We start from the raw sequence: 26,751 nt of genomic DNA, 5'->3' as shown, positions 1-26,751 counted from the left end.
GCGGAGGCCCATGACCGGTTCAGATAATCTATCATTTGTGTTGGCCATGAGCGGGAATCAAACTCTGATTGCCGGGTTCATATTACCGCTCGCTAGCCACTGCACCACCGCTCCCGCCCACAACACACTCGTACACACCAACGCACGCGCGGACCCACTCCAGATCAACGCACTCGTTAGCCATACGCCTCCAAACGCTCGCCAAGTCATCGCCGTCGGTTCTACCAGAGGGGAGGGAGTTACGGAATCGGCCCCCGTGTTGTGCGTGCAGGTTCAGCGTCTCCAACGACCTCAAGTACGACGCTGAGCGAGATCTGAACGACATCGGAGCTCGCAGCATCCCCGTGCACAGCCTCAACAAGGTGCGTTGTGACCACCGCGCACTCGGCTTTCCCCCCCCCCCGCACGGTTCGCGTCGTTCCGTGCGTGTCGTCCGACGTTTCAAGCCACGCCTCGGGAGATTCTTCGTGGAAAACCCAATTAAGTTGCCGCGACAGACCGAACAAACACCCAGAGTGAAACGTCGGACATCCACTGTGGTGCGGGAAAGGCCCGAAAATACTTGGGAGAGCTATGCGGGATAACCGCCAAAAACCTGTGCAGAAGTGTGGCACGGTGACGAGTAACCGAAATGTGTTTTTAGTGATTTGCTTAGCTTTCCTATACTTTGCACTTCAATTGTTGTTTTTCTAATGCTTGTTGCTGTAACTTAGATTATTTACATTATTTGGCCGCTATCAATTTGCACGCGATAAGCCACTTCGTTAAGCTATCATTTGTCGCCAGGTGACTTCTGAGAAAGAAGCTAATAGCTCAGTGGGCCTGAACTAATAAAATAAAAATAGTTATTTTTTTTAGTAATGTTTTACCTTTCCTATACTTTGCACTCTTATCGTGTTTTGTACTGTCTGTTGTAACATTCTGACCCGCCCCTTATAGCTCATCGGATTCCTCCAGTATAAATAAATATTCGGATTCTAATTAAGAGGTCATGTTACTAGTTCACCCCGAATTTGCCCGATCGGTTCGTATCCCAGAAGCTCGGCTGGATTAACGCTGAGGGGCAGCTGTGGTTGGCAGTGCAAAACGGCATTGTCATTTGGTACTTCTATACTTCTGCATTGGTGTTTCCCGGTGCTTCACCAAACCTAACTGAGCACTGTGACGAAGTATGGTTAAACCATCTTGATGACCGTCACGGTTTGGGAGTCTTTCATCCAGCCGTGGATTGACAAAGGGCTAAATACGACAAAAAAACCCCACGCTTTCAAAAACACAAGTGAAACTGCCAGTTTTAAGTGTCCTTATCGATGTGATGCTACAGACCTTGTGTCATAGGAGGTTGGATAATTCCAAATCTGTGAGCTCGGCGGCTGAACAAGCGTCTTCATGCTGCGCCAGTACGTTTTTTTCCCGACCGTTGACGCCTCCTCTTCCTCCTCCTCGGTGCTGCACAGATAAAGTACGGCAGCACGGATCGGCGGATGCGGGAGGGCGTCCTCTTCGCCACGTACTCGGCGCTCATCGGCGAGAGCTTCGCCACTGGCACCATGCGCACGCGCATCAAGCAGGTGCTGGACTGGTGCGGGCCCGAGTTCGACGGAGTCGTATCCTCTTTGCCGCCGAGGTCCCGTCGCGCGACTTGCAAGCGCACGCCGCAAGAGACCCCCCCCCCCCACCACACCACGGTGCAACCGCTCCTCCCCCCCTCCCCCCGCACGTATACTTCTGCGTGTCCAGGGCGGTGTTCGGTGGAATTAATTAATTTGGTTTCTTTTCGGGTTTGGGCCGCGTGTCATGAACAAAAAAAACCTCCGCGACCCGACACGGTGAAATTAATTCAGTCGTCGCGTGGTGTTACCAGCGTTCACCGACACTCCTTTTATAGTATTTATCTGTTCTAAATTTCTACGTTATAAGCCGCTTCGTTCAGCTATCATTTGTGGCCAGGTCGCTTCTGATAAAGAGCTATATAGCTCAGTGGGCCGTACCTGGTAAATAAAATATTTGTTTTCATTTTAGTAAAATAACCCCCTGTATTATGCACACTACTGTCTTAAATGCACAACGAAGTGCTCACTTTCTACCGACACCAGCGAAAAAAAAGCCCCCCTTGCTCTCCTCGCCCGCAAAAAACTCGCGAGGCCACTCATTTCCCCGTTGCTTTCGCTCGGGGTTAAATCTCCCCGTGGCACGGGAGGCAGTCGCGGTTCAGCAGCCCTCGGCCCCAGCCCCCCACAGCCGTGCGCGGCCGCCCCGTTTCTCGCCGTGCTCCCCCCTGGATTCCTTGACCGAGCCGGCCCGCAGGTGGTGTTCGACGAGTGCCACAAGGCGAAGAACCTGTGCCCCGTGGGAGCCGCCAAGCCCACCAAGACGGGCAAGGCCGTGCTGGACCTGCAGAACAAGCTGCCGCACGCCCGCGTCGTCTACGCCAGCGCCACAGGTGACCGCGGCGCCGCTACCGCATTTACTACTTTTTTTACATGTTATTATTATTCAAGAGCCCAATGCAGAACGCGAACGTCGGGGAGGGAAACGCACAAGTAACCTGGGGCCGGGTCCCTTCAGAATAGGTAACTAGGCTCACTGGCCTTCTCGCATTGACAGAATATGTCTAGGGAAGGAGGAGAGGATGGTTTTCTTTGCTGACCTTTTCACCAAATTCTTAGTCTCCCGAGCGTTTCCCCGCCGATGTAGAGTCTGCCTTCCTGGTCCTCTCTTATTCCCCATTCCTGCCCCGAGTCGTCGTGTTCACCGGCACTCTGCGGACGAGGAAGGATCTAGATTTGAAGCTTTCGTGACTGCAAGGATTCATATTCTTATGTAAAGACGGAAGCTTGTGTTGCCTCCGAAACGTCGTGATTTTTATTTTACTTTTATTAATTTTAACTTTAATTTTTACCTACGGGACTTTACCGAAAAAACCTAAGAATATGAGGAAGGATCTGCCTTCCTCGTCCTTTTTGTCTTCGCTCGTTGGGCCGCTGGGCCGTCTTCACGTCGGGGTGACGCATCCAGCTGCGCACCGCTGTCACGAACACCCCTCCCTCCGAGTAGACCGGCCGGAGCGTATCGATGATTCCCCAACGAGAGCGAAACCGTGCGTGTCTCGCTTGCTGCACTATGACGGCCGAAACGTCCAGTGGAATTATTTCGGCGAAGTCCTCTGTTCATAAAATTCACATCGGTCAACACAGAGCCTTGCAGCCTGCTGCTGTTTTTGTGCGTCCATTGTGTTTGTTTTGCGGCTCTCCCAGACACCGAGTTCAGGCCCCCATGGTGTTTGAGGATGGCTTTTGCCTCTAACACCAGTGGCAATCACTCGGTGGACCACACCCTGCTGAAGAGACTCGGATGTCAAAACCTTGTTCGAACAAACACTGCTGGTTAATAGACTGAGATGTTCTATTGTTTCAGCAAGGAAACAGAAGTCTCCCATGTATAATTAGCAGTTGCTTTATTGTAAAGTTAAGGTTTCATGTGCAAGCGTTGACTCAGAATTTGCATCCTCCCGGCAGCATCATTGATGGTGTTTAGCTCTACCCTGCTGTCCTGGAGCTCCTCCCCATTCCATATAGCCCCTCCCCTTGACTTTGAGCCCCTCTCACTGCCCCGTAAACCATCCCCTTATCCCATAGCGCCACCCTTTTTCTGTGGCTGGGCCTCCCTGTCGTGTCGCCCCACCTCCTGCCCTGCAAGCCACACCCCTGCCCTGTAGCCACACGCTCAACCTTGGAGACCCACCCCACTGAGAAGTGCCGAGTTACCGATTGTTCACTGTCCATCTTGGTGAAGCTGCGGGAGGAGGATATCGCCATTCCGGCGACATCCTCCTCCTGCAAGTTCACGTACGCGGATGACATCGCGCTGCCAACCCAAGCCCGGCCAATGGAGCACACTGATAGAGCCTTTGGGGAAAAAAATATCTTAAGACCCCAGAAGCAAACTTGAATAATTGGCACCTTCAACAAAGAAATTCTCCAAGAGCGTCGTCTCCATCTTGCACCTGAAGAAGAAGAAGAGGACTGGGCAGTCTTAGCCAGGGACACAGCACCACGTGCAGCGATGGGCAGACTTGAGAGAGGAGAGCTGGGCTTCGGCTACGCTGTCGCCGTTGCCCAGACTGCAGAGAGGATCGTGACACATGGAGGCTGGCTTTTTATTTAAATGACATTTCGCAGTCTAATAAACTCGACCAGTCATTGGAGTTACGTTTCCGGAATCTGTGCACATCACCGCACAGCCGGATTATTTGGGAGACGGGTTGGGGGGGGCAGGATTCATTGTAGCAGCAGCAGAAGTGGAATGGAACGCAAGTGTGCGAAGGTGCGAGTGTGATATTAAGTGTGCGTGCGTCCGTCTCTTCCGCTAGGTGCATCCGAGCCGAAGAACATGGCGTACATGAGCCGCCTCGGAATCTGGGGGAAGGACACTCCCTTCAACACCTTCGACGAGTTCCTGCAGTCGATTGAGAGGAGGTGAGCTCGTTATTATATTTGTATTATTTGCAGCAAGACATTGCGGGCAGGTAGGGAATGAAAGCTGTTTGTCACTCAGCCACACAAAGAATACAATCTGGCATTCGGTCTGCTAGTTTTTACCATTTGGATTTTTAAGCGCTGTTTTAAAAGTCAAAAGGTGTTCCTGCCGAAACGAGCAATGTACAGCCCACCTCTAGGTTGACTGAGCCTTAAATGAGTACCTCCCATGGTGTGTGTGAACATCAGCACCGGGGAGCTGTCAGGAGTGTGACCACACTCACGGCCTCCTCATGGGTGCTGTACTGGCCTTAATAATACGTGCTCGCCAACAACACTTGACCCCAGTAGAGTAGCGTTGTTGGCATGGGCCTTGTGTAATGAATGGATTCGGGGGGGGCTCCTTGTTCCTCTTTCCGCACTCCCCCGTCCCTTCTGGCCCGTGGGCCCCGTCGCAGCTGCACCGCCTGCGCACTTTGCTCGATAGCTGCGCCTCGTTAGGCTGACCATCTCCGCGTGTGCGCGCTCGTGTTGATAACCTTCGTGTTGGGCTGTGTCAGGGGCGTCGGCGGGATGGAGATCGTGGCAATGGACATGAAGCTGAGCGGGATGTACATCGCCCGTCAGCTCAGCTTCCACGGCGTCACCTTCCGCGTGGTGGAGATTCCACTGCCGGAGCAGTTCCGCAACGTGTACGACCGCGCGGTCAAGCTGGTGAGTGAGCGAGCACATGGCGGCAACACTCCCTGGCTGGCCTGTCTCGCACAGATTCCGTCGATTGAGGCACGGGAAACCGAGTCCGGTGGTGTGTAAACATCAGCACTAGAAAGACAAAGGCGGCCGAGCGTTGTGCTGGCAACCCAACACCCCCTCGTGTGCTGTGCCGGCCTTCATAGGCACTCACTCACAGCACTGGCCCCAACAGTCTGTAAAGGCAATACGGCGGTTCTTAGTCTTTCATAATAAAGTTTTTTTATTTACATGATCTAACCCAAAAACCTTCATTATGTATAATATTGGTCGCAAAGGCCTACGTGTTAAAGTTGTTTCCCTTTGCCTTGCAGTGGCTGGAGATGATGGACAAGTTTGACCGCGCGGCCAGCGTGTGCCCGGACGTGTCGCGCAAGTCTCTGTGGGGTCAGTTCTGGTCGTCGCACCAGCGGTTCTTCAAGTACATGTGCATCGCGGGCAAAGTTCAGCAAGCGGTAACCCTGGCGCATGAGGCGCTCAAGCAGGGCAAGGTGAGCTACGTGGTTAAGCGCTCGCTTAAAAAGCCCTACAACGCTTTGTACACCCGGGCGGGGGATTGTTGTGTTGAGAATTTATATTGTACACTAGCTTTATATGACCCGGCTTCGCCCGGGACTTTGATTCTTGTCTTGGATTAATACACGGCCTACGCGGAGGGTTGGTGTGGGAGGATGCGTGACGTCAGCAGGCAACACTGCGGGTGACATCACAGATGTGACGTCACCGCTCACTTGCCGTGCAAAATATATACATTATTGCGCCCCCCCCAAAATTACAAAGTCTATTTTTATACTTTTTGCATTGTGTACAGTCTGGAAGCTACCCACATGCCAAATTGAAAGTTTGTTGCATGTTGTGAAGTATGCTAAACATTTCGAACAGACACACATATCACAAATTTCCCTTTTATATATTTAGATAACCGGACGAACAACTTTCACGTGAAGAAAGACAACGATCTCCCGTATAGCCTTAACAGACTTTTGGGGAAAGTGCTGTTAGCGAGCACCTACGAAGGCAGGCACGGCACACGAGGGGGTAGGGTTGCCAACACCACGCCCGACCGCCTTTGTCTCCCTCGTTGCGACGTGAACACATCGCACCAGGTACTAATTTGAGGCTGAGTCGACCTAGGGGAGGCCCAGGACCTGTTCAGATGATCGTCACTGGTGTTGGACGTGAGCGGGAATCTAACTCCAGACACGGCACATTGCTATATTTTGGGGCAGGTCCTCTCGATCTGCCAGTCATCTCAGCCAGTTAACCCATTGACCTCGTGCTTGCGAGCATTCCCCACTCCACCTGTGAGCCCCAAAGCGTACCTAGCCTGGCACAGTGGTCCCTTGATGGCACTTCCCGATGTTGACGTTGTCGCGTGCTGCGTGTGCGCGACGGCAGTGCGTGGTGATCGGACTGCAGTCGACCGGCGAGGCACGCACCCGGGAGGAGTTGGAGCTCGGAAACGGGACGATCGACAAGTTCGTTTCGGCAGCTGGGTACGAACTCGCAACCTTCATCGTCGGTTTAACGTGTCGACAAGATCGAGGCTTCGTTTCGACCGAAGCCGTGGATTCCACAGCCTCTCCCCCTTCGCCAGATCCCACAGAAGCTGCTGCACAGTAGACATGCAGCGGCCTCCGACATCTGTTGTGACAGCCTCCCACCGTGTGCTCTTCAGGTCTTCTCTTCCTCACAGTCGTCAGAATCGTAGACCACTCCAATGCCCGTGCCGACAGCGGCAGCCAATTCGTACCGAATTAAAGATCGTGCTAAAAAAGTCCACAACGTCTGTGAAGTGATTTAATGTCCGACACGCATCATCAGCGTCAGCTATTGTCGATCCATTGTTGGACGAATGCGCCCCGCCCCATCTCTTCACCGTCTCTCATGGTCCAGTGATGCTACCATCAATATGTTTGAACTTCCTTCGCACCCTACGTAGACAGCCACGCTAATGGGAGGTGCGGGGGAAGGACAAACTAAACACAAAAAGCAGTTGCTAATGATAATAATGAATAACCACGGTGCTGGATGACTTGGCAGCTGTGTGCAGCAGCGTAGCCAGAGCAATGACGAACATTCCTAATGATCTAAAGATTTCGACCACCAGCAGCAGCCTCTTCCGATGGATATCGTCGCGTCCTGCCCACGTGTCATGCCCAATTCCATTTGCCTTCTTTGATCGTCTATAGGGACGTCTCTGACCGATATCTGTGTAGGTACAGAAAGAACGTAAGAATGAAGTTGAAGAAATATTAAAATAAGTATTATTGTAATTAAATTAAATTATTCCCGCCATTGTGCCAATGTTTATTGAGGGTTTTCACAGATTGCCTTGTTTTTTCTAGCACAGAGTGTTTAAAAAGAGTTGAAGTCAGATGGCCGGGAAGTGTCTGGCATGTGTATGAGTCTATCCGGATCTTGAGGATGCCGAATACGATCTTGAAGTTGATTTAATATTGGATTTTTGAAGGCGATGTGTGTGTGTGTGTGCGCGTGCTGTACAGTTTACATCGATAACCAGCGGGAGGGAATGCCAGGCCTATAGCGGGCACCAGACGGGGGTTGGATGTGGGGGGAGGTGGGGGGAGGGAGTCTCAAATGAAAAGAATGAACGGTCTCGGCCTGGTCACCAGCGACCACGCGCTCTAAACGGCACCGTGTGCTTTTGCTTCCTTTCGCCGCAGTGGAGTCCTCAAGGCTCTGATCAAGAAGAATTTCCCGAGCGGAAAAGCCCGAGTACGAGCCGCACCCAAGAGGATAATAAGTAAGACCCCTGGCGCAGTGTGACACGCGCCGTTGCACCCACCACGCACCGCAGGGCCACCGAGACATTTGCCAACGCCGTTGATTTGACAGCTGGATCAGTGCCGTCAGGGCCAGCGTCACACGCGAGAGGTGGTGGTGCACGGTCGGTACCAGCACCACCACCACCGGTGCTTTTGTAGACCTGCTGGAAGAGGTATTTATTTCTGGTTGAGTGGACCAAGTGGTGTTTCCTGAGCCAGTGGTGGAAATTGCCCATTGCTTTAGTTAGGGATCAGTCTTGACTGTAAGACTACCACTGTTGACTCTGAAAAGCGGTACTAATTTTATTCACCTTGGCGAAATGATGATGATGGGCCCAAGGCAAACCGTGACTGGAATATAAAATCACGTATAAATCAGGTTGCTATAACGACATCGCAGCCAATATGGGTGGAAAAGACACACATCTTTTTCTTCTTCTTGGTTCTTTCGGTAAAGTCACGTAGAAGGGAAGTAATAAAATAATAAAAATAAAACATAATAAAATAATTCTCACGACGTTTCGGCTACAACGCAAGCAGCCGTCTTCAGGTGAAGAATGAGACACTACCATTCTTCACCTGAAGACGGCTGCTTGCGTTGTAGCCGAAACGTCGTGAGAATTTTTTTATTATGTTTTATTTTTATTATTTTATTACTTCCCTTCTACGTGACTTTACCGAAAGAACCAAGAAGATGAATCCCTGCAGTCACGAAAGCTTTAAATCGAAACACAAATCTTTGTCGGAAGCCCTGAACCAGTTGTGGAAATTCCACATTCCTCTGAAAGAAAATATTATACAGGACAGATTTTTTTTAACCAAATTATTACCAGTATATGTTACGTGGCAGTCTTTGCAGTGAGAATGGAATAATTTTATTTTAAAGTCGCACCTATTTTAGGGACCATTGAGGGATGAACACTTGCTTAACGAGGGCATAAGATAGTTTGTTTAACAATATATTTATATTTTACCCAACTGCATTTGAACCATGTCTCATAATTGATCCATATGAATAGACGTCCACTTAAAATATAACGCGGTATCATTCTCGAAAACTAAAACGGAGGCGAGTCTTATGTTCGGTGAAGCTGAGGGAACCTACAAACGAACTGCATACACGGGGGAAGAGGTTTGTTTTGAGGTTTCCCTGCTGCACAGGAAGCACATGGCAAAGGCCACGGACCCGCCAAAATCCGTACCACCGTTTGGGACCGGGCCCTTGGTGAAGGCTTTCAAAAGGTTAAAGGCCACAGCCCCCGCCGATTGCTTTGCTCACTGCCGCTGCTCGCGGAAGGGGGGACTTAACTTGAACGAATTCGAGACGGTCTTTGGTCTCCTCTTTCACGTTGACCAGACATGTTGGAAGAGGTGGGCCCTACCCACGTTCTTGCCCCCACATTGCCCCCACATTGCTGCGCCCCCACCACCGCACACGTCCCTACCTGTGCCGTAGTGATTTATATTGCCCGGTGGAACAAGGTGGCAGGGGGCTTGGGAGGCATTTAGAACTTTGCACCGTCGTTTCACTGCCGAGCCGGAAGAAGGAATCAAACCGGCGACCTCTGATTCGCAAGTCCTGTGGTGGGGAGCTGACCATTACGCCGCTCCGTGGCTGCTCCTGTGAAGGCATCCGATGCGGTTTCGATTTTTCTAAAGCATTTAAATGTGAACACGTGTCGAGGATGCGGCTTTGGAAAGGGGAAGAATTCTTACTGCTTATTTTCTTAGGACAGGAGTGTGCAGATGCGTGCAGCAAGGCAGACATGAAAAGAAGACGGCTCAATGGTGAGGAGTGACCCCCAAGACACCGCACAGTGAAGACCGTGCCGGCCAGAGGCAGAAACGCGATGACGTCACCTCCTTAAAGCCCCTTGGCCGATCAAGCACGTCGCCAGGCCTGCCTGCTTCACTGTGTAGACCCGAGATATCCAATCCTTTAAGTCCATCGACGACTCAACAGGTTTATCGATGACCAGTCTAATCGGACAACGTGAAAATAGTTGTGTGTAGTTAAAAAAAGAAAAGAGCAAGCCCCTCTCTCGCCTCTGTTCTGTCCCCACGTCTGTGTGTGTGTGCCGCTAGACGGGTGGCGTCGTCGACATCTTCGTCGTCGCCGCGCTGGGCGCCGGCTTGTGCGGCAAGGGGGGGGTGGGGGCGGGTTTCTTGCCTTCAGGAGGATGTCGGGGCGACAGCCGTTTTTAAAAGGGGGCCTGAGGGATCGAACGCACGCTCCAATACGATCAATAATAGACCCACCGTCCCAGACTACGGGGGCGATGACATAGCTGAGCCGTGGCGTGATTGCCGTTTGTTGTAGGGGTTTGCTGTTCAAGCCCCCGGCCCGCCCCGGTTAATACTGCGGGCGTATTAATTATGAAATATGTTCCGTCCGCTTCGCAGTGGACGTTCGAGATTGCGTGACGTTAAAAGGCCGCGTGAACCAGCTTCACGGTCCACATTTGAAAAGCGATTTGCAAGTTTACCCAATTGTAAAAATCGAATCGTCCGACTAATGCCCACTCGCGAGCCGTTGCTGCTTGCGCTCACGTTGTGCCGCACAGGGTCAGCCGACTTCACGGGGCTAAATAATCTCCTCTCCGAGACGCGCGCACGTCACAGTCCGGGACGCTCCACAAACGGCTGGTTTGTTTTTGCCTTGTCCGCCCCCCCCCCTCCCGGCTGCACCAATCAGAGCGGTGCGGCAGGAAGGGGAAGCTGGCGCGGCTGAAGGAGGGCGCCTCGGCCACCACCGTCACGCCGGCCATGGCGGCCCTCCTGGGCTGCCCGCAGGCCCGGGACAGTGACGACAGCGGCCTGGAGTTCCGCAGCGAGGGCGAGAGCGACGACGGCGGCGCCGCCGCGTCTCCGCTGCCGCCGCTGGGCGCTCCACCGCCCATGCTGACGATGCCGCCGTACGGCTCGGCGACGTCCGCGGCGGCGGCCATGATGAACGCGTTCCGTACGGCGCAGCAGGAGAACGGGGGGCGGACCATCAAGGTGGAGGAGGAGGACGACGATGACGACGACGTCATCATCATCACGCCGGAAGACCCCGCGCGAGCCATGACGTCCGCGGCTGCCGTCCCCATTGACTACTCGGGTGAGACGGGGCACGGGGCATATGTACGTACTGTGTGTTGAACTTGTTTCGCACCGTACGTAGCCAACCGTGCTAATTGGCGGTGCGGGGGGAAGGACGGCAAACTAAAGACAAAACGTAGTTCTGAAAAAAATTGTGTTTTTTTTACTACTTTCGCATCGTACGTAACCAACCGGGCTACAGCTGGAGAGACAAAGGCAGCTGAGGGCATCCCCAGAGTGCAGGCCACACTGCCCCATCGAGTGGTGTTCCAGCCTTAATAGAAGTTCGCAAACACTGCTTGCCTCCTCCAGGCCTTGTGAATTATAACGTAAAATATGAAGAAACATCGTGATTGATCATTGGCTGAAAAACTACGGTGGCCATTGCATCGTGGGGTTCGGTCCACGGTACAGAGTTAACTATGGGGAAGGGGTAGATCACAACGAATCCCTTCTCCCATCCGTAAATGTGTCACGTGTATCTTGTGGTAGCTGCAGTTATCGCGCAGTATTCCCTGCTGCGTTGAAAAAACAATCCGAATGTACCACCATACGTATTGCCAACCGCGCTTCTCGGAGGTGCACGGGAAGGACAACAAACTAATCACAAATAAGCAGTTCTAAAGAAATACTTTTCAATCTAGATGACTTAAAAGTGCATTGCTCCAGTGGCTTCCGGATATCGGAAGGAATTGTGTTCCGAACGGCCGCAGAAACAGCGCACGTGAAAACGCCCCGTGATGCGGTGTCCACCTTCTTTGTTTGACGGCTGGCCAAAAGCTGTCGCCGCTGCTGCTGCTACTAGGACGACGGCTTTTGGCTCGGGCTTACCCCGGCCGTTTTGTATCCCCGCCCCCCGTGCCTCGGGCCCCCCGCGAGAGAGGGCCACTGCAAGCGTGTGAGTCGTGCCGCCCCCTAGTGCTGCCCGTGTGCTGGTTGCCGCCACTGCTGCCCGTCCCAATCAGTCTTTGTTTAGATTCCAGGAGTAATCGCAATGAGCGTTGAAGCTATTTTTTCACAGACGTCCAGTATAGGCACAGGGTCAGCGAGTTACAACAGCAAATGATAACAACAAAAAGACGATCGGAGTGCAAAACAGCAAAAATGGTGAAGAAGTCACGAAGTAAAAATGAATAAATCCTCCCTGGAAACTCACCTCTATAAAATGGTCCTTTCCCAGAAGTTTTGGTTGTTTAATGCAGCGCATTGGAATCCTTTAGATGAAATGTGCCTTGGAAATGTAAATTATCATGATGAATTAATACATTAATTATATAAGACCAATCCCAAGTAGGCAAAACAGCAACAACACAGTCCCAGAACTCATACCAACACACAGCAGTAATCCCTCAATTAAACGGAACATTAACATTGAACTGCCGCTGCTGCTGCCGCCCTGTAGGGATGCTGTTTGAGATGAAGCAGGATCTGCTGAGGAAGGTGGACGAGCTGACCAAGGATCTGCCCCTGAACACGCTCGACGAGCTCATTGAGAAGCTGGGAGGGCCTTCCATCGTGGCCGAGGTTCTTGTTGCTGCGTGCGCACGTTCACACGCACACGCCCGTTATCGACGCTTTCCGACGGAGGGCAGAAGTTAAAAACGCGTGTGTATGGGGCCTTGTTGGCCGTGTTTGTGTTTTGGGTCCAGGCCACGTGTTGGTTTTATGCCGAAGTACTCGTCGTTAACCCTCCGTTTAAGCGAATTCGTCGTTTATGCGCCGATGCATTGGATCGAATTTTGACCGATTGATCGAATTCTGAGGTTGAGAGCGGTGATGCGGCGGCCCCGTCCATCTGTATACGGCTTGGGCACGATAACTCTCGTGATGTTGAACCGACCTTGGTATTGAGTTATGTTGCTGTTGGCGACTTAACCGAGAGTAAGCTGGCAAAACTGATTAAAATAATCGCCCATCAACTTGGTTAAAAAAAAACGGCGCTCAAAGGATTTGCCGTGGCATTTGTGCCATGGTGGCCAAGCCCAAGCGGTAGATGCTTCTCCTCCAGGTACCCTCACACGTGCAAAACACACATTGGTGGAATTTGGTCAAACATCCTCGTGCTGAACCCTCTTTGAGAAACAATATTGAGACTCCTCAATAAATGACGTACGCACGAGTAATGTAATAAAATATTTGTCTCGCAATTGATGAAACTATAAAACTAAACTTTACATTTGACCAGATAAGGCCCACTGAGCTATTAGCTCTTTTTCAGAATCGACCTGGCAACTAATGATAGCTTATTGTGTAGACCTTTATAGCAGTGAAATACTCTGAACGCTCGTAGAAAAATCCACGCGACCACAGGGAGAGAGAAAACACGCAAACTCCAAATATACAGCAGCCATCAGGGTCCGGATCAAACCCACGACCTCCTGCATACCAGGCGAGGTAGTTAACATCTCATAGCCACCGTGATGATGATGAGAGAGAGAACACGCAAACTCCAAATATACAGCAGCCATCAGGGTCGGATATCAAACCCATGACCTCCTGTATACCAGGCGAGGTAGTTAACATCTCCTCGCCACCGTGATGATGATGAGAGTGAGAACACGCAAACTCCAAATATACAGCAGCAGGAATCAGGGTCTGGATTGAACCCACGACTTCCTGCATACCAGGCGAGGTAGTTAACATCTCGTAGCCACCGTGGCTTAATTCCAAGTGACTGGCAACGCAATGGTCACTCCCCAGGCGTGTGGCGCATGTCGCTCGTTCCTTTTGCGTGTCCCGCGAGCTGTCCGGCCGCCTCTGACCGCCCCCCCCCCCCCCCCGTCCGTGCGTGTGTCCGCTCTGCCAGATGACCGGGAGGAAGGGGCGCATCGTGCAGAAGGCGGACGGCAAGGTCGCGTACGAGACACGCGCGGAGCCCGGCGTCCACATCGACATCGTCAACATCAAGGAGAAGCAGCGGTTCATGACCGGCGAGAAGGTGCGTGACCGTCGAGTGGGGGGGGGGAGGAGAGGTTGTATGTGGGCTCTTCACTGACTAAGAATGAATGAATGCATGAGTGAACGAATGAGCAAATGCATGAATGAGTGAACGGGCAGATGAATTAATTGATTAAACGAGTGCTTGAATGTTGTGAATTGATTGAAATGGTGAGCGAACTCAGGCAACCGGAGTTAAATTTCCGCCCATGGCCACCAACAGCAGTGACGATTATCTGAACTAGTCCTGGGCCTACCCTAGGTCGACTCGGCCTTAAATGGGTGTCTGGTGCGGTGTGTAAATGTTGCTACTGCGGGAGACGAAAGCGGGGGCCGGTCATGGTGCTCGACCCATCCCCCTGGTGTGCCGTGTCGGCCTTTATTAGTTGCTACTCTAACAGCACTTGCCCCAGCAGTCTGTTAAGGGCTACACGGTCGATCTTTGTCTTTGTGTGCATGCGTGCGTGTGCAGCACGTCGCCATCATTTCGGAGGCGGCCAGCTCGGGCATCTCCCTGCAGGCCGACCGGCGAGCCGAGAACAAGAGGCGGCGCGTGCACATGACGCTCGAACTCCCGTGGAGCGCCGACCGCGCCATTCAGCAGTTCGGTACGAGGATGATGTTCATTTTAACTTTGTTTGGTTTTTCGAGTTTCGTTGTCGATTTTTTTTGGTGTTACGGAATGATCCGCCCGCAGTTGTGTCGTCAAGGCCCTCCACCGTCCGGCGTAGCGAAAACGGTGCAGCAATTGTACGAATCTGGCCGGGTGGCACTTTGAACCGACCAACAAAAATACACGAGTTCGAATCCCAGGTCCGGGGTCGATTCCGGCCCATTGTTCCTCTGCGATTGAACGATTACCGCTGAGCGGAGAGAATGTTCTTCCTGCGCCGATGCTTGCGCACATCGTCGTCCAGTGGAACTTTCGCAGTTGATTGTGAGACCAACAGTGGAGGTGAGCTCCCCCCCGATGAATTGAGACGGCGCTTTTTACATTTTGAGTGCCAACTGGAGCCTCCATACCCGGAGGAACTTCGCGGAGAACGACGCTCACTGACACCGCGCTTCCCGCTTGCCTTGTTGTTGACTGGGCGTCGCAGTGGTGAGATGTTAACTACCTCGCTTGGTATGCAGGAGGTCGTGGGTTCAATCCCGACCCTGACGCCTGTATATTTGGAGTTTGCATGTTCCCCCTGTGGTCGCGTGAATTTTTCTCCGGATCCTCTGGTTTTGCCCTCCACATTTAGAATCAAACGTGTGTTTAGAGTATTTGGTGCTATAAATTTCACGTGATAAGCTACTTCGCCGAGCTATCATTTGTGACCAGGTCACTTCTGCTTTATCGCTCAATGGGCTAAATAGCTCAGTGGGCCTTACCTGGTAAACGTTTTTCTTATGGATTTTCAAACATAATTAATAGTAAAAATATGATAATTGTTTTTTTACCCTTTTATCTGGCGTCATCTGGTCCAACCCATGTTAGACTAGGCTCTAAGGAAAGCTGTCTCGGGTGTGGACCAATCAACTTCAAGGACAGTGCACATTATCAGAGTTATGTTTTTTGTTTGCATTATGACTGCAGGTATTGTGGTCTATGTAAACATGACTCCTTGTAAAAAAAGGTGTCAGTTTTGTTGCCAGATATAAAGGTAAAAAAACAATTATAATAGACACCTGTCAATTGTGTCGCGCGTGCAGGTCGCACGCACCGCTCCAACCAGGTGTCGGCTCCGGAGTATCTCTTCCTCATCTCGGAGCTCGCCGGGGAGAGGAGGTTTGCCTCCATCGTGGCCAAGCGACTGGAAAGCCTGGTGAGTACGACGCACAACGCTATGCTTTTTTCCATGATTACCCTGTCCAACGTTGAGGTTAGTCGCCTACCTTCACTGCAGCAGCAGCAGCAGCAGGAGCAGCAGCAGTAGCAGCAGTAGCAGCAGCAGTAGCAGCAGCAGAGAACCCATTGAGTCACGCACGGAGCCAGGACCCAGAGAGATCCTGCGTTTAGAGCAGGGTGTCGGTCACCTGTAACTATACGGATTAAACTTCGCCGCAACATAACGAAGGCAATACCCCGGTTTACGCCCGGGATGCGTTCCTGAAAACCAGAACATAATTCGAAAGTACTGAAATCGAAGCACATTTTCCTCCGTAAGAAATAATGTGATTAAATATGGTATGTGGGGGAAAAGACAATGAGAAGGAGACTATAGCTAGTCAGGGACGCTGACGCTTGGGCGCCTCGGTACATCTGGCGCCTGAATGTTTGCCGTGGAACGTAAACAAATTGGAGCGTCACGGTGAAGTTGGTAAATCTGGAGTCCATCATGGCGAGGTACCACAGTGCGTACAGCGGGAGGGCGTGAATTCCAGTGTTACTGTATTTCTACGGAGCCTCCAATGCGGTAACATCTCAAGGTGCCAGAGCAAGTTGTTGGTGGATCGACGCACAGATGTTGCGAAACTCCCTTCATGTGGACGTCGTGGAGTTGCCATTCCCTGGCTCGCCAGGTGAAGGCAGCGCAGCGACATGTGGACTCCATCTGTATTGGAAAGAGCGTTTGCCCGTTCGTCCACGTGGGCCTTCTCCAGGCGCTCCGCTTTTCACCCGCGCGTAAACGCGCATTGATTGGCTGTTAACGCCTTCATGTGTAGAGGACGGCAGAGCTTGGGTGTGGAACTTGGTGGCGGCTCACCCCGCGTGGCTGCCCTCCTGCCCCGTCTGTGATCCTCGTCCCTCTGAGTTGTTCTCTCTCTCTCTACGAGAGCGAGCGAATGCTGTGTGGCAGTGGCGCCCGTACAAGTTGGCATTATTATTATTTATATGGCGCCAATCGCACCACCGCCGCTCTGGCCTTGCCGGCCTTAATAGGAGCTCGCGGATAGCGGTGAAGCCGGGCCGTGTGTGTATCCACGCGGGGTGACGTTTGTCTCATCGTTGTGCGTTGACGCATGCAGGGAGCGCTGACGCACGGAGATCGGCGAGCGACGGAGTCGCGAGACATGAGCCGATTCAACTTCGACAACAAGGTGAGCGGAGAGCTTCCCCGAGATTTTAAACGCACGCTCTTACACGCGTGCACTTTTTAAATACAAAAATTTAAACCGCAAACAGATTTAAATGGCAAACTCTAGAAGTTACGGACCTGGTAAGTTTGTGGGTGGTAAGGTGAAGTGTGTAATTGTTGAGGTGCCACTGGCATGTTTAACAGCCTGAATGAAAATGTATTTGTTAGTAATTTTACAGAGGCAACTATTTAATTAACAATCTCAAAGGGGTGATTTTTCTAATGTAATAATGTCAAATAGGCACCTCTAAGATGAGCGTGTGGCTCCAGCGCTAATGAATAAGAATGAAAAGAAGAACCCAGAACGTGCCCAGTGGTTTGTCACGCCTCCGTTGTTCGGCGGGGGTCGAGCCGGCTGTGTAATGCTTAAGATAGGTGAGCGGCATGCAGAAACAGGTGCTATAGGCTGCTGTGGGGGGGCATTGTTTTCGGTACACGGCAGGGCTCCAGCGTGAAACCACAACCTTTGGTTTCACGCTTCAACACACCGGTGGGCTAAAGCAGTGAACTATTTGTCTTTTGTCAACGTGACACTTTTTTACTGATTGGTCCGTGTCGGGTGGTGGAGGGTTACGACACATAAATAACGCGATCTAAACCCAAAAACCTTGATTATGAATAATATTGGTCGCGAAAGTCTACGTGTTAAACTCCGATGTGAAGACCCATCGATCCGATCGGCTGGTCGCTTTGTTTCCCCATGACGTGTGCAGTACGGCAGGGAGGCCATGGAGAAGGTCCTCAAATCGCTCATCAACCAGATCGACTTCCACTACATGGTCCCACCGCCGGCTAGCTACGAGGGTGACTTCTTCGAAGGTCCGTCTCGACGGCTGCCATCCTTCCCCCACCCCCTCCTCCGTCGTTGGTGCTCCGGCCTCCAGAGGGGCTCTTCCTTGCGGTGCCTCCCCCCCCCCCCCCCCCCCCCCTCGGGGCGAGTTCCCGTGCTATCGCACGTGTCGTGCCGTCTTCACGTGGCGAACGGATTTTGTTTGCCAGGCCGCTGCCGAGCGAGGGCCCTCCCCGTGCCGTGTAGGGGCCGTGGGGGCGGGGTTTATTTTGGCCGTACTTCGCCACGCTGGTCGGTGCGGGTTGGAGAAAGGCACTAGAGGGGAAGGGTGCCAGAGATGAGGGATGTACAAGTGCAGTACAACATTGGGTGTTTTTGGCTGCACTGCCCTCTCTGCTGCACACTGTGTAATAGCACAGTGAAATTGTAAATGATCTCACGGTTATTGGCTTTCTCCCGTCCGAATGAAGGCTCCGATTCTGATTGTCATCACAATTTCCCAAAGAAGGTACTGGCCGCCGGCCGGATGAGCGGTGACTATTCGGAGCATGACTGCAATGCGCTGCTGTTACAGATATGAGGCAAGGTCTGGTGGGAGTGGGGCTGATTACGAAGGATTATAAAGGCAACTACTCCATTGAGAAAGGTACGGTTCGTGCGCATGCCCTGATCATCACTTCCGCCTGTCCTCCATCTCGGATTCGGTGTTGATTACACAGTATTGGGCTTCTTCTCTCCTCATGGCATTCAATCTTTCCTTTTGGCTCGCTCACTCTTTATTCACTACATCAACTCTCGTGGGTTTTACACGGGGCACTCCCCCCTGCGCTCATTGGAGACAATGTCTCCTGGATGTCTCAGTATAGTCCCTCTCCCTTGTGGGTGAGTCAGTAGAGACGCTGGGTGAGTCAGTAGAGACGCTGTCCCTGTGGGTGAGTCAGTAGAGACACTGTCCCCTGTGGGTGAGTCAGTAGAGACGCTGTCCCTGTGGGTGAGTCAGTAGAGACGCTGTCCCTGTGGGTGAGTCAGTGGAGACGCTGTCCCCTGTGGGTGAGTCAGTAGAGACACTGTCCCCTGTGGGTGAGTCAGTGGAGACACTGTCCCCTGTGGGTGAGTCAGTGGAGACGCTGTCCCCTGTGGGTGAGTCAGTAGAGACACTGTCCCCTGTGGGTGAGTCAGTGGAGACGCTGTCCCTGTGGGTGAGTCAGTAGACACTGTCCCTGTGGGTGAGTCAGTGGAGACGCTGTCCCTGTGGGTGAGTCAGTGGAGACACTGTCCCCTGTGGGTGAGTTAGTAGAGACGCTGTCCCTGTGGGTGAGTCAGTGGAGTCACTGTCCCCTGTGGGTGAGTCAGTGGAGTCAGCTGTCCCCTGTGGGTGAGTCAGTGGAGACGCTGTCCCTGTGGGTGAGTCAGTGGAGACGCTGTCCCTGTGGGTGAGTCAGTAGAGACGCTGTCCCTGTGGGTGAGTCAGTAGAGACGCTGTCCCTGTGGTTGAGTCAGTAGAGTCACTGTCCCTGTGGGTGAGTCAGTAGAGACGCTGTCCCTGTGGGTGAGTCAGTGGAGACGCTGTCCCTGTGGGTGAGTCAGTGGAGACACTGTCCCCTGTGGGTGAGTCAGTAGAGACGCTGTCCCTGTGGGTGAGTCAGTGGAGACGCTGTCCCCTGTGGGTGAGTCAGTAGAGACGCTGTCCCCTGTGGGTGAGTCAGTAGAGACGCTGTCCCCTGTGGGTGAGTCAGTGGAGACGCTGTCCCCTGTGGGTGAGTCAGTAGAGACTCTGTCCCTGTGGGTGAGTCAGTAGAGACGCTGTCCCCTGTGGGTGAATCGGTAGAGACGCTGTCCCCTGTGGGTGAGTCGGTAGAGTCACTGTCCCTGTGGGTGAGTCGGTAGAGACACTGTCCCTGTGGGTGAGTCAGTGGAGACTCTGTCCCTGTGGGTGAGTCAGTGGAGACGCTGTCCCTGTGGGTGAGTCAGTAGAGACACTGTCCCTGTGGGTGAGTCAGTAGAGACTCTGTCCCTGTGGGTGAGTCAGTGGAGACGCTGTCCCTGTGGGTAAGTCAGTGGAGACACTGTCCCCTGTGGGTGAGTCAGTAGAGACTCTGTCCCTGTGGGTGAGTCAGTGGAGACGCTGTCCCTGTGGGTGAGTCAGTGGAGACGCTGTCCCTGTGGGTGAGTCAGTGGAGACGCTGTCCCTGTGGGTGAGTCAGTGGAGACGCTGTCCCCTGTGGGTGAGTCAGTAGAGACGCTGTCCCTGTGGGTGAGTCAGTGGAGACGCTGTCCCCTGTGGGTGAGTCAGTGGAGACGCTGTCCCTGTGGGTGAGTCAGTGGAGACGCTGTCCCTGTGGGTGAGTCAGTGGAGACGCTGTCCCCTGTGGGCGAGTCAGTAGAGACTCTGTCCCTGTGGGTGAGTCAGTAGAGACGCTGTCCCCTGTGGGTGAGTCAGTAGAGACGCTGTCCCCTGTGGGTGAGTCAGTAGAGACTCTGTCCCCTGTGGGTGAGTCAGTAGAGACTCTGTCCCTGTGGGTGAGTCAGTGGAGACGCTGTCCCTGTGGGTGAGTCAGTGGAGACGCTGTCCCTGTGGGTGAGTCAGTAGAGACGCTATCCCTGTGGGTGAGTCAGTAGAGACACTGTTCCCTGTGGGTGAATCAGTAGAGACGCTGTCCCTGTGGGTGAGTCAGTAGAGTCACTCTCCGCAATGTGCCCATTTCAGCCAAATTCTCAGCTGAGTGCTTGGGGGTAAAATGCAAGTAGGATATCATTGAGTCATTCATTTTGGCCCCATAATCACCCTAAAGTCATTAAATAAAGACTCCGCATTTCTCGTTGCCTCTGGCGATGATGGTGGCGGCAGGGATGATGATGACGACGATGGCGCTGATGATGCTGAATGTTTCCTTCATTCATCTCGAGCGAGAGGCTTTGACTTTTTACCGGCGGAAACGGCGACTGTCGCGAAACCGAGTTTTCACTCCTCCGTCATCCCCCCCTACTGCAGTTTCCTCCGAGTGGCAATGCTGATGCAGTGCCTTCGCCCCTCTCTCATGCAGGCATGAACCAGTACTCGCACAATGGCGTGCAGTTGGGACCGAATCAAGGTACTTTTGGGTCTGCTCCTACTTTCCTTTGTAGCTCTTCTTCAACTAGTACCCCCTCCCCCCCCCCTTCTTGACAGATTTGAAGATGCGGTGAGGATCGCGCGGCGTGTTGAAACGTGCGTGTATTATTGTTTTGCTGTTTCCGCCCGCGGCCACTGTCAAACAAAGCAGAGCTGGGCCTCGCAAAGTTCCTCAACCGGATTCTGGGCATGGAGGTGACGAAGCAGAACGCCATCTTCCAGTACTTCATCGAAACGTTTGAGGTCACCATCGACGCGGCCAAGAAGGAGGGGAAATACGACATGGGGATTTTGGGTAAGGCCCCCCACTGTCACGTGTTGCGATGTTAAACTCAACTGCAGTGTTTTTATGTCACCAGATAAGGCCTCCACTGGGCTGCAAATGATAGCTCAAGCAAGTGGCTTATCACGTGGGAATTCATAGCAGCAGGGAAAACCAGAGGTCCTGGGGAGAGAACATGCAAACTCCAATAATGCAACAGGCATCACGGTCGGGATCAAACCCACGACCTCCTGCATACCAGGCGAGGTAGTTGACAACATCAGTACGAAAGGAGTTATACATACTTATGTACAACCCTGGGCTATGGTCAGAGCACTCAATTTCGATTTCTTACGATTCTTTACTTTACCGGGTCACGCCCACTGAGCTCTTTTTCAAAAGCGACCTGGCGATGGAGTGGCTTAACATGTGGACATTTATATCAGCCAATTACTCTAAACGCACGTTTCATATCACAATTACTGTGGCGTGTTGTATTAACCGTAATAATTCAACGCTCCACCGTCTGCTTCAAAGGGGACGTTGGAGATCCCCCGACGTCATTTGGAAGTGCGGCCCATCGTGTGGCCGAGTCGGATTAAAAATTTGACTGTCACACCGCAAATTGCTCAGTTGGGAATTTTACACAGCACCAATCGCCGACCCCCCCCCCCCCTCCTTACTGGCAGATGAATACTCCTGGCGTGACACTGATCACACAACTCTGATACAAATTCGGGCTTGGAAGCAGTTCCATTTGCTGATTGTGGATCGGCGGCTCTGAACCGCGCCACAAAAGTGATGCGTGCGTCTCCTCTGGGTGTGCCTTTCCGCATGCATGGTGTGTACGTTCTCCCCCAGTTCTGCGTGGCTTTCCCATGGGTTCTACGTTTTTCCCCCCTCACACCTAAAAACAAAAAAACCCCAAATACAATGTCTAATTTAATATCATATTTATAGAGCGCTTGACGTAGTTTGGAAAAAAACAACTGTGACAGAAGAATGCTTTAGATGGCAGGGGGCGTGCGGAGATTGAGGAATGAGTGACGGTAGCAATAGAGGGGTAATTAGGGGATCACCAAAGGGGAAGGGAGGGATGGGAAGGAGTGGAGGGGTGAGGGGAGAGAAGAGGAAGAGAATGGGCAACAGAGAAGAGGTGCGCTGTATGAGCGGAACAGAAGGAGGTTTAGGAACGGGACTGTCTCAACGTACAGGGGACGTTGATTCCAGTGGAGGGTTCAAGGATGGAGAAGGAACGGAAATAGGATTGGACACAGGGAGGAGGGACAGGGAGAGAGAAGATTGGGAACGAAGAGGACGAGGTGAATGGGGACGTGGAAGGAGATGAGAGAGGCGAGCTGAGGTAGGGCAAGGCCATGGAGAGATTTAAAGACGAGGTATTTGAAAAGCCAGCGGTGCAGCGAATGGGAAGCCAGTGGAGTTGACGGAGGAGAGGCGAAGTTTGAGAGTTAAATGGGAGGTTGAAAATGACCCGCGCGGAAGCATTTTGAGTTTGTTGGAGGGGAGTGAGAGCAGAGGTGGGGAGACTGAGAAGAAGAGAATTTCAGTAGTCCAGGCCGGGTAAAGATCGGAGCATGAATCGCGAGTTTGGAGATGTGGTTTGGGGTGTAAGTGAGGGAAGAGTCAAAGGGGACACCAAGATTGAGGGCAGAGGAAGCAGGAGTGAGGGAGAGAGAAAGAGGGAATGGAAGGAGGTAGTGGCAACAGGAGGAGGAGAGGGAGAGGCCGGAAAGAAAATGAATGATGTTTTGGATAGATTGAGAGAAGCGCAATCCAGGATTGGATGGCAGCCAGACAGGAGGAGGAGATGCAAGAGGAAAGGTCAGGAGTAAGACGGAAAGATTTGTGTGTCATCGGCAAAAGAATGATGAGGAAAGAGGTGAAAATAGATTCAAGAGGCGAAATATCGAGAGAGAGAATAGTTCGGGACCCAGATCCGACCCCTGCAGAACATCGACACTGAGAGGGAGGGGAGGGAGGGGGATATGGAGCGGTTGAAGGAGACGCAGGAAGTGCGAGAGGGGAGTGCCAGAGATGCCGAGGTCGGAGAGAGTGGAAAGAAAAGTGGGCTGATCAAAGGCGGAAGAAATCTCAAGAAGAAAAGATTGGCGTGTAAGAAATTTGCGGTGTGGTTCCTGTCCACCCTTTGCGCCACGCAGACCTCGCGCCCGGCGTGGAGGAGATCAACGAGGAGAAGAAGCACACGTTCAAGATCCCCTCGTCCATGGGCAGTGGGCAGGTGGTGCTCTACACGGTAAGGTCACGTGGGGGTCACGTGGGGGTCACGTGGGGGTCACGTGGGGGTCACGTGGGGGTCACGTGGGGGTCACGTGGGGGTCACGTGGGGGTCACGTGGGGGTCACGGCGCGAGTCGCGTCGCGCGTAGAGAGACGGGGAAGGCATTGCCGCAGCAGCAGCATCAACGCGGTCGTCATTGTCGGTGTCATGATTATCAGTGTCGTCATATTCGGTCATCGTCTGTACCGCCATCGCCATCACATTGTTGTCGTACTACTCTAGTCGTGACGCTTCGTCATTCATCATGATGACCATCACGATTCCGTCCATTGTCGACAAGAACCTCCACCTCCGCTCGTTATATAATGCTTCTATAAATACTTTCACCTTCATAGCTCAATTAGCTCACTTGAAAAGGAATTTTATTGGCGAATGTTTTTTACTTGAAGTTGCCAAGGTCGAGGCCGTGATGAACCTAATCTCCATCGCTCATGCGCTTCTGAGTGTGATGAGCGACTGATTTCACACTTAAAAGAGACCGCAGGTTATAACCGTACGTGCAGAGAGAGGAGGCCGATTTAATTCCAGAGTTGGGCCGCGTGCGGCGTTAGGGATGGGAAGACCCCCAAAGCGCCATTGCGCAGCCTCATGGGGGCGCCAAAGGAAACGCAGTGCGAGAATCAAAAGAGGCGATCTGACTCGCGTGGCTCGGCGGACGATGCGAGAAACTCTCCGAGAGGCGGCAGGGCGACGGCGAGACGCAAGAGGCAGGATTAAGATCGCCGTTAGTGAAACGAATTTCCCATTGTGTTCTGTCGACGAGTCCTCGCGTTGAATTTGGGGGCAGCGCTGCGGATGGGACGCTGCCGCAGTGGTGGTGCAGCACGCCGGGGGCTTGCAATCCTGAGGGCGCCCGTTTTGATACGTCGAAACGATGATTGAAACAACGGGGCAACTCTATTAAATCCCCGTGCCTCTGTCCGCCCGGCGGTATGCATCGGCGCACTGCAGCCCGTTGGCGGTTGGCGGGTCACGTGTGGTGGGGTCAAATGTGGGTACGCCCACCTCTTCCAAGACATCATAACCAGTGCGGAAGGGTAGACCGAAATCCCCTCCAGATGGGGCTCTCTGTCGTCCTCTAGAGCTCCCTCTAGTAGAGGCCTTTCTGCCGGCGGTGACGCGAGTGAAGGTGTTGAATGCCTACGCATTTCCCTTTCACCTTACGTGAGAGGTGGACCCAGCGCCGCACGTGGCATAGGAATGATTTTCGCCATGCGTTGGACGGTCGCTAGGCGGAGAGCATTTGCGCGGCATTGCGATCGAGTCTCACCTGTTGCTTGCGTTTACCCCCCCCCCCCCCCGCGCGTGCAGGTGAAGGTCGACCGAGGAATTAGCTGGAACGACGCGTTGGAAAGGAGCAAAAAGATGACTGGACTGAACGACGGATTCTACGTCATGAAACTGGTAAATCCAGGGGTGGAGTCTGAACCGCTTCGTACGCATGTGTACGTCATCACTTTTTCTTCCGATGACAGGAGAAAAACTGAAATAAAATAACTTAGTCGTATTATCTGGCTGTATAGCAATTGCAAAAATACAATTACTTTACTATGCAAGTAAACAATTTGTGTTTTCATATTTATTTTTTATTTAGGGCCTCTTTATAACATATGCTACAGGCCCCGCACTAGCTTAATCCGGCACTGCGTGTAGCCCCTCTATAGATGGCATTTTTAAAGTGACGTAATTAGATTTCGTAAAATATTAAGATTAATTTCTACAAAAGTGTCACGTGTCTAATAGCAGAAATAGCGGCAGTGTGATCTAATTTTAGGCATTGCAGTACGATGCGTGTGCGTTGGCTGTTTAGCCGAACTGCCCACAGTCATTTCGCCCCTTTAGTTTCAGTTGTTTTTGGAATTATTCTCCAATGAAAACAAATGACCTCATGGCTTTTCCAGCTGCCAGTCGAGCACCCAAACCATCGCTCACCACCTGTTGCGATTTAGCAAAAAACAATCGAGATGCATTTCATTCCACACCCCCGATTAGCACGGTTGGCTACGTACGGTGCGAAAGAAGTTCTACGTACGTAACATCAGTACTTCACACTCGGGTCCGTCTTGCATCACTGACGCCTCGGGCTGCCCGCTGCCTCCACTCGTCCCTGTCTGTAGCTTTCGCTCGGCGCTCTTCCCACGTGTCCCCTCTATAAACATGCCTTTAGATTATGTAGATTGTTTTGCTGCTGTATATTTCCACATGATAAACCACTTTGCTGAGCTATCACTTGTGGCCAATTTGTCGCCTCTGAAAATTAGCTAATAGCTCAGTGGGCCTTACCTGGTAAACTACATTTTTTTGTATATTTGTTTAAGTGATTTTGTTTACCATTCCTCCACGTTGCACTCCTATTGTGGTTGTATTATTGTTTGTTGGTGTAACGTTCTGACCCGCCCTGTGAAAAAAAATCCTTACAGCTCATCGGATTTCTCCAGATTGAATACATATTCTGACTGAGACGTTCCACCCTTGCGCGACTGGTCGGCGGCCGCCCTCCCAATGTCGACAGGGGCGGGGGTGGGAGGTTAAGGGATTTGTTGTGACACCCTCCCCACTCTCGTCGGTGGATCCACAGATGCGCTCGGGCCGGCAAATGGCGATCCTCGCCGAGGAGTTTGACAAGGAGAAGAAGCTGTTCGCCATCTACCGACCAAACACGGGGAAGCAGCGTCACCAGGAGGAGCTCCGGGACCTCAGCAGGAAATACGACAAGGTAGCGGTGGAGATGTGATCTCCCTCGCCGAGGATGCAGGAGATCGTGGGTTCGATCCCGACTCTTGACGCCTGTGTATTTGGAATTTGCGTGTCTCTCTCCCCGTGGTCGCGTGGAGCTTTCCACCGGGTCGTCTGGTTTTTCCCTCCATTTATAATGAACGTGCATTTAGAGTGTTCGGTTACTAGAAATTCCCACGTGATAAGCCACTTGATTGAGCTATCATTTTTTGTGGCCAGGTCGCTTCTGAAAAAGCTATACAGCTCAGTGGGCCTTACCTGGTAAAAAAAAAATATTTTTAGTTTTTAGGTCGTGCCGCGTGATGTTAGGCACGACGTCCGATGTTACGCTCTGCGCGCTCTTATTTTAAAGGAGGGCGCAGACCACGTGGGAGCAATGTTACTCGCACGCCCAATGTTAATTCTGAAGCACTGTTAGTGATAATGTTA

At 52.4% G+C, this 26,751-nt stretch overlaps 1 protein-coding gene across 6 annotated transcripts in view; it reads left to right on the top strand.

Moving 5' to 3' along the window:
* LOC133350325 (protein strawberry notch homolog 1-like) overlaps positions 1-26,751 on the top strand; it is a 105,065-nt gene that overhangs the window by 75,316 nt on the left and 2,998 nt on the right. For 2 of the 6 annotated variants that reach the window (XM_061564570.1, XM_061564561.1), the window contains exons 11-32: positions 272-362; positions 1,458-1,607; positions 2,308-2,443; positions 4,373-4,478; positions 5,039-5,192; positions 5,543-5,719; positions 6,627-6,724; positions 7,916-7,995; positions 9,749-9,805; positions 10,713-11,120; positions 12,504-12,625; positions 13,908-14,039; positions 14,511-14,646; positions 15,737-15,849; positions 16,994-17,065; positions 17,817-17,922; positions 18,468-18,539; positions 20,938-20,985; positions 21,154-21,300; positions 23,448-23,542; positions 24,898-24,990; positions 26,165-26,302. In XM_061564570.1, coding sequence (XP_061420554.1) covers positions 272-362; positions 1,458-1,607; positions 2,308-2,443; positions 4,373-4,478; positions 5,039-5,192; positions 5,543-5,719; positions 6,627-6,724; positions 7,916-7,995; positions 9,749-9,805; positions 10,713-11,120; positions 12,504-12,625; positions 13,908-14,039; positions 14,511-14,646; positions 15,737-15,849; positions 16,994-17,065; positions 17,817-17,922; positions 18,468-18,539; positions 20,938-20,985; positions 21,154-21,300; positions 23,448-23,542; positions 24,898-24,990; positions 26,165-26,302 — 2,731 coding nt within the window. The remainder of the gene's footprint in view (positions 1-271; positions 363-1,457; positions 1,608-2,307; positions 2,444-4,372; positions 4,479-5,038; positions 5,193-5,542; positions 5,720-6,626; positions 6,725-7,915; positions 7,996-9,748; positions 9,806-10,712; positions 11,121-12,503; positions 12,626-13,907; positions 14,040-14,510; positions 14,647-15,736; positions 15,850-16,993; positions 17,066-17,816; positions 17,923-18,467; positions 18,540-20,937; positions 20,986-21,153; positions 21,301-23,447; positions 23,543-24,897; positions 24,991-26,164; positions 26,303-26,751) is intronic. The other 4 variants (XM_061564581.1, XM_061564609.1, XM_061564599.1 and 1 more) reach the window with 4 other exon arrangements.

This window comes from Lethenteron reissneri, chromosome 4, assembly GCF_015708825.2.
Source record: "Lethenteron reissneri isolate LAM-NWPU_2019-01 chromosome 4, ASM1570882v1, whole genome shotgun sequence".
Taxonomy (NCBI): domain Eukaryota; kingdom Metazoa; phylum Chordata; class Hyperoartia; order Petromyzontiformes; family Petromyzontidae; genus Lethenteron; species Lethenteron reissneri.
The sequence above is the reverse complement of the archived record's forward strand: the minus strand, read 5'-3'. Positions and strand labels throughout refer to the sequence as shown.